The sequence below is a fragment of the Anoplopoma fimbria genome, chromosome 1 (genome assembly GCF_027596085.1).
Source record: "Anoplopoma fimbria isolate UVic2021 breed Golden Eagle Sablefish chromosome 1, Afim_UVic_2022, whole genome shotgun sequence".
Lineage (NCBI taxonomy): Eukaryota > Metazoa > Chordata > Actinopteri > Perciformes > Anoplopomatidae > Anoplopoma > Anoplopoma fimbria.
Window position 1 is genome coordinate 23,521,726 of NC_072449.1, and position 7,796 is coordinate 23,529,521.

Consider the following 7,796-nt stretch of genomic DNA (forward strand, 5'->3'; position numbering starts at 1 on the left):
AAGACTTCACAAAATGAATTACAAAACAGAATACAAAAGACAAGAGATGAAATGCAAATTATATAGTACAGTACCAAAGCCAGATAACCCCAATTTAATTTGTCAGTCTGGACTCTTTTTGAGCACATCAAGATTGCCAAAGGCTACAACTGCTGGCCTCATCATCTCAAAATGTACTATGTGAGTGGCATTTAAAGGTTGTAACTACAGTCTAAAAATGTGAAATCTGTTCGAAGCCTATCAGGTAAAATACCTGTCTCATGTCTTAATACCAGCATTCACCACAGACAAGAAAGTGGTAGGACCTGAGACAACAAGGGCTGCCCTACTCACCAGTCCCTGGGGGCTACATCTGCATAAATGGTAGTTCTGCTTCAAAGAGTTTCAAACTAAATAAACATAACATTGAAAGTAGATCTACTGTAATCACATACTGTCATTATGTGACCATAAAATGAGCCCAGAAGATGAAGCTGGTAAAGTTCTACAGTTGATATTATGAGGAATCAGTCAAGCCTAATGCAAATGTTGTGAAAAGGTTATTACACTGAAGAACATGATGTAGTATATTATTGTATATAGTATATGATATAAGTATTACTTTGAGCAGTATGTGGTCGTATAAGTGCTGATGTTAGTATTTGTACCAGATTATGAACGAGCAGAGTAATATCAGTAATTAAATAGAAATACAGACAGAGAACACATTGCAAGACAGGTTGGAATCTGAAAAAACTGATATAAAATAATTATTATAATACATAATTCATCAATTCTAGAAAAAGTAGTAGCCTACACGTGGCCAGGAAGTTATACTTGTAAAAGCGGCAGCGTTGATCTTACAGGTCCAAGGCATGCGACCATGTAAACAGTTGTTATGTTAAAGATAAGATAAAATGATCAGACAGGACAACGTTAGGCTGCTGCGGCATCGACTCCTCGTAGTAAAATGACGAAAGAGCCAACCGGAGCTTAAAGCAAGGTTCCTGTCAGTTGCCAAAAGTCCTGCTGCCATCTAACGGCGCTGTTGGGTATTGCACCAATGTCCAAGTCCACAAAGACTTAATTGATGTCCCTCAGACATGAAGTAAATCATCAGGAATAGTTGGAATACATTTAATTGTCATTCCTTTAAAACATTAACAAAAAAAATGTGACCACATTATTTGTGTGTGTCACAGTAACACCATACCAAGAGTAATAATTGTAGATTAATTGTCTGTCATTTAGTGATAAATCAGACGAAGAAGATAACAAAATCTTTGCTGCACCTAAATAACTTATATCTGATCAGGTGGGATTTTTTCTGTCAACAAAATCTTAACTGCATCTTCAAGCTGTGAGTTGTCAGGCCATATCTTGTGAATGAAGGTCCATACAGTATCTTGAGAATATCAGTCTGCAGATATCAGTGCTTGCTGTGGTCACAAATCAGGAGTCATAAAACTAAAGCATGTTGTGTGGGCGGGATTGATGGGGAGTCTACCTGTCTTATAACACGCTGGTTGAACTCTGCTTTTGGCATCATCTCCAAAACGTTCAATTCAAAGCAGGCAGACTCCGACAGTACATTCACAATGCAGTTTGCACCGGTTTTATTTTTGTTTGCATCTTCCATGAGGATTGTCTCAGGGGCAGGTACGTTCTGAAAGAGATACAATTAATTAATTAATTGATTAGACTTTGCAAATGTATTCAGTTTTTTTTTTTTACATTTGGTGATTTCTTTTAAACATACAATATTGTTCAACTAACCTAGCTGGAGGCTTGTATTGGTCATTTTTGTATTGGTCATTGTATTGGACTTTGCTGTTTTATATTTTCCATGCAATGACTAAACTAAACATTTTCTTGTAGATTGGTGCTACCAATCCCAAGTTTCATGTAATCACACCTGCACAGGTAAACCTCAAGACAAACCATTAACATGTTAACTGAAAATGAGGAAATATATATTAGTGGAGTTAATTTGTTTCAACTACCTGCCTTCACAGGTCCAGTGCTATGGGGATTGGTTTCACAGAACTGCAGTGGCAAATCTCAGTCTCCAATTAACATTGTTACAAGGAGAATGCTTCCAGATGAACGTCTCACTCCTTTTCACTTCATTGGCTATCAAGAGGCTTTTCATGGTCGCCTCATCAACACCGGTCACAGTGGTACGTCTTTGTGATAATTGCAGATTTATTTGAGGAAGTAGATTTGGTAAAAAGACAACAATGAATGATTTTAAATCAACTTGACTAAATCAAACTGATATAAACCACTGAGATTATGGTTTTACATGGCTCTATGTAATCATCACCAGCGGGGGCTTTTTTCCTAAATTATTGAAAGATGACTTGAGTGTTTTTCCAGTTCAACTGGATTTACCATCTAGTATCAGGATCAAAGGAGGAAATCTGGCTGCAACATATAAAGCAGTTCAGCTTCACCTGCATTGGGGCAAAGATGGAGGACCTGGGTCCGAACACACTGTTGATGGAGAACAATTTCCAATGGAGGTAAGAAATATGTGTAGTGAAGTGTGATATGATTATATGATGAAGCCACTTTGTGTACTGCACTCAAATAAATAAAATATTGAATCTTTTTATGCCATCTACAGATGCATATAGTCCACATAAAAGAAGAATACGACTCTCTGTCCCAGGCTGTAAGAGACCACACAGGCGTGGCTGTTCTTGGCTTTTTCTTTAAGGTGATTTCATTTGATTATCATATACAAAAAAGTGGAGATCTGCTAAAAATTGATCTGCTTAAAAAACTGTTATAACTAAGATAAACAAAATTGGCCCTGACAAATTTGGTGCCCTAGGCAAGATTTAAGCTGGTGTCTCTGGCATCGCAGCCAATTCCACCACCAATCATTGCATTCACACACTCCACAGAAACTGTTTAGCTTTATATCTTTGAGATAAAGCTTTGCAGATAAAATATAAAGGAAAAACTGTATTCCTCAAAGTTTTGTTGTAAGTCACTCCCCAAACAACTGACTAGTCTATTTAACTTACACCAATACATTTAAGGTGTTAATATCTGACGCTAACTCGAGCTATCTTTTAGCTATTAGGGTGAAGCCTTGGCATGATGCTGTGGGCAATGCAGAAAACAGGCCCTATTTAGAAGGATACATAGTTGTATTGTTTTGGGCTTTTAGAAATAATAGTATTAAAATAGTATTAGTAAAAAAATGTAAAAATAAATCTCTCCTCATTTTGGGTGCCCATTTAGATGGATGGTGTCCCTAGCATTTGCCCATGCTGCTGATCCCTAAGGATGGTGCAATATTTGTTGTTGTCGACAAACATCTTTCTTATGAAAATGTAGTCAAAGTGGGCTATAGGTTCAATAATTGCAAATATATAATTCCCCGGTTAGATTTCAAAGTATGGACGTCAGTGATTTTTCTGTTATACTTGATCAACTGGCCTCAAAACGTTAAGCATTTTTTCAAGGTTTTACCATAACTGACGGAAGAACAGGATTTTATGAATATAGTGGTTACCAAGATAGTAAAATAAATGTATCCCCTAATGAAGACATGAAGACAAAAAAAGTATAAATGGTCCAAAAGTTGCGCCTTGAGGAACACCAAAGTTAAGAACAAGGAACTTTGGAAAACAAATATTCACTAGCTGTTTTAATGTTGTGATAATTGAGCTAAACTGAAAAAGCTACAAAAGTAACAGGAAGAAATAAACCATTAACAAAGCACCAGGATGTGTTAGAACCAAACCATCTACAGTATGTTTCTCCAACTTTCACAAAAATGCCAAGTAACTTGAACATTTTACTCTTTAATTTCAGAAGTCCAATTCTCCAAATAAGAGATTTGATCCACTTCTAAATGCTCTGAAATACATCACACGACCTAGTAAGTCATATCTTCTGACATGGAAAAACAAGATAATTTTGCATCATTATCTTCAAGCCACATTGTGTATCAGGTCCTAAATGTGCTGCTGATTGTTCAGTGTTAGGCTAAAGTACAATTGTTATGAGATTACAAAGGGTCATAGAACAGCTTTTTTAACACCTCAACAATAAATAAATTAACAATAAAGCTGTCACCTTGAACCTCTTTGTTTTCTAATAATGCATTTCTCTTGTTAATATTTTTTATAAAACTAGCCAACAGCACGACACTGAAGGGCATGTCCCTGGAAATGTTCATACCTCCTCAGAAGAATAGAACCAAGTACTTTCGCTATGATGGCTCCCTCACAACACCCAACTGCGCTGAAGCTGTCATCTGGAGCTTGTTTGAAAACACAGTTCCACTAAGCAAGAAGCAGGTGATTATTTTCACAATAATCTAAAAAAATATATATTTGAATACAATTTTCTTTATCTTTAAATGCTCACAAAAAAGCTTTCTTACACTCTGCATGTGTAACCCAAAACATCACATGCTGTGGTATTCAGTTAGAGAAAGGTATCAGGGATAAACCATATTTTGAAAAATAGGTTAGATCGTAGAATAGATGCGTGTTTGCTAAAACATTCCATAATAACATTGTTGTAGAATAATGAAAAAGAGAAGCATTATGTGAATTATTTGAGTGGCCTCGCTTTTCTAGCACTACATCCACTGTATTTATAGAATTTGCCATTTCACTTTTTCACCTGTCTGTTATGATTTTCTATTACAGCTCGCTGTATTTGCCAAGCTTCAGTTTTCGAATGGAAAGCAGATGGTCCAAACCTACAGACCTGTGCAGCCCTTGAATGGACGGCAGGTGTATTACTCCGGAGGCCATCCTACTCAGCTTTCCTATGTGTTACTCATCACATCAGTGCTGGTATGCACTCTCCCTGTCACCCTCTGATTAATTTACTACATCTTTATAAATAAATACTGCTGCTTATATCCACTGATGATTGTCAAATAAATGAAATATAATGTGGTGTACATAAAAAAAACCTAATGTGTGTATTAACTGCATGTACTGTGTGTGATTTTGTTGTTGTAAAGACAACCTCATACGTCAAATCATGCGTCATTAGCATTTCCAAAAATGTTTTGTATATTTAAGTTGTAGATTTAGCATCTTGACACCTCATAATCTATGTATTTTCTATTTCTACACGAAACTGCATTGACGTTTGCTGACAATACAGATCAAACAATTGTTTTTTTATGTTTGATTGGACAGTTGCCATGTACAGAACAATTATAGTAGATGTTGTTAAACTGCCTCTTGTGATATGTTATCAAAACAAATGTGTTTGTTATAATCAAATGTTCCTTCCTGTCCGTCAGATGTTTGAACTCTTAACTGTCCTTTCTTGCATTCCTTTCTCACTAGTTAATCATCTAAATTATGTTGTGCGTGTTAAAAACTGGCTGCCACCTCTCAACCTCCCCTACCTGTCCAAAGTCCTTGAGAGAGCTGTCGCATCACAACTCAAGTCCCACCACAATCTCCATAATCTCTACGAACCCTTCCAATCTGGCTTCTGTTCAAAACACAGCACAGAAACCGCCCTACTGAAAATCACAAATGACATACTTCTCTCTGCTGACTCTGGCTTCCTCACCATCCTCATCCTCCTTGACCTTAGCGCCGCCTTCGACACCATCAACCACTCCATCCTCCTCTCACGTCTCCAGCACTCCCTTGGCATAACTGGCACTGCCCTCTCCTGGTTCACCTCATATCTCTCAGACCAACATCAATTCATTACCATAAACAACTGTAAATCCTCCACCTCCCCAGTCACCCACGGTGTCCCCCAAGGTTCCGTGCTTGGTCCCCTCCTCTTCATCATTTACATCCTTCCCCTTGGACAAATCATCCGTCGTCATGGTCTCCATTTCCACTGCTACGCTGACGACACCCAACTCTACTTCTCCTCCAAGACCATCACCTCAGTCACCCACTCCACTCTCACCACCTGTCTCACTGATATAAAATCATGGATGCAACAGAATTTTCTCAAACTCAACTGCAATAAATCTGAAATACTCATCATCGGCCCAAACTCCCTCACCCGCTCAGCCCAGACCTTCTCTCTTAACATTGGTGGTCCATCGTCACCCCCTCCACCCAGGTCCGCAACCTTGGAATCATCCTCGACCCCACCCTCTCTTTCCTACCCCACGCCAACCACATCACCAAAACTGCCTTCTTTCACCTCAGGAACATTGCACAACTCCGGCCCTCCCTGTCCTCTGCCACCACCGAAATTCTCATCCATGCCCTCATAACCTCCAGACTCGACTACTGCAACAGCATCCTCTATGGCTCTCCCAACAAAATCCTCAATAAACTCCAATATGTTCAGAACTCTGCCGCTCGACTGCTCACCTCCACCTGTCGCTATGAACACATCACCCCGGTCCTACGCAACCTCCACTGGCTCCTGGTCAAATACAGGATAGACTTTAAAATATTACTCACCACCTACAAAGCCCTAAACAACCTGGCCCCTCCCTACCTTTCAGACCTCCTCCCCCTCCACGCCCCAACCCGTTGCCTCAGGTCCGCCGGCGCAAACACTCTGAAGACCATCAGGACCAAGCACTGGACCTGGGGTGACAGGGCCTTCTCAGTTGCTGCACCCTCCCTCTGGAACGCCCTCCCCATCCACATCCGTCAGGCTCCCACCCTATCATCATTCAAACAAGCCCTCAAAACCCACGTCTTCAAACTCGCCTTCACCTGCTAACCCCTGCTCCCTTTCCCTCCCTACCCTCCACTACATGACTCATTCCGCACAGCTTCTCCAGTTTTCTTTTTTTTACTAAAATGTTCTGTTTGTTTGTTTTGTTTGCTCCTTTGTGTTCTTTTTTGTTTTGTTTGTCTTCGCCCTATGTAAAGCGTCTTTGGGTATCTAGAAAAGCGCTATATAAAATTAAAGTATTATTATTATTATTATTATTAAAAAGTCTCAGACTTTGGTACACCCTGTTTAGTCTCAGTTGTTATGTCAAGCATTATTCAATGAATGAATAATTAAATAAAGTATAAGTATATCATATATCGGTTTGCTTTGTAGAAAATCTTTTTAGAGATTTTTAGTGGCATGTTGATATCTTAAGTAACAGAGATGGTGTGATGTTGTGGATAAAGTTGTACGTTCTAGTTTTTTTCCCTGTCTGGATTACTGTAATGCACTTTCCACTGTAACCAGTCATTGCTTTACCTCCCCTAACATCCACTACGTGGCAGCACCGAACAAGTCTGAATGACTCTTTGGACTGTGAATGCATTCAACTCTGGGTAGCAGTAGCATGCTACATAGAGTATTAAAAAAAAGGGCATGAATATCCTCAAATATTTAATTTATATGTTTAGCAGTCCTGGGGAAGTTTCATCTCTCATGGTATGACTCGCTAACAAACCCACAGCCATGATGTCATGAGACAGATGTTTGACTGGACGGAAACAGTAATGGCGGCCTTTTTTCTGGTGTGTGTTAGCACATAGATTTGATGAATTCATTCTAACTGGTAAAACATATTAATCCTCAAAATTATATATTTAATTCCAATACTCAGAAAATAAGTTAAACTGCAGCAACCCTTCTAAAGCAATGACACATGTACAGCTACCCTTGTAAACTGCAGTAAAGTATTAACTCCCTGTCTGAGATAGGGAGTCAGCAGTCAGCAAAGGTAAACATAATCAAATCAGTCCTAATCAGTGACCTGGTTAGTAAAACACCCAGTCGTGTCATTAGATGATACGCTTGATTTATGCACCTTGACTATCTACAGTATAGCACCCTAAGTACTTGAGGAGATCACTTTGGATAAAATCCCATGTTGCACAGGAATAGATGTCTAA

General features: G+C 39.0%; 1 protein-coding gene across 1 annotated transcript; it reads left to right on the forward strand.

Moving 5' to 3' along the window:
* The first annotated feature begins 467 nt into the window (after positions 1–467).
* ca4b (carbonic anhydrase IV b) lies at positions 468–4,836 on the forward strand. The gene is given in 10 exon segments (XM_054606222.1): positions 468–476; positions 1,551–1,638; positions 1,858–1,902; positions 1,995–2,159; positions 2,359–2,504; positions 2,609–2,701; positions 3,811–3,877; positions 4,135–4,298; positions 4,656–4,807; positions 4,809–4,836. Coding segments are annotated over 10 exon segments (957 nt in total).
* Positions 4,837–7,796: the final 2,960 nt, after the last annotated feature.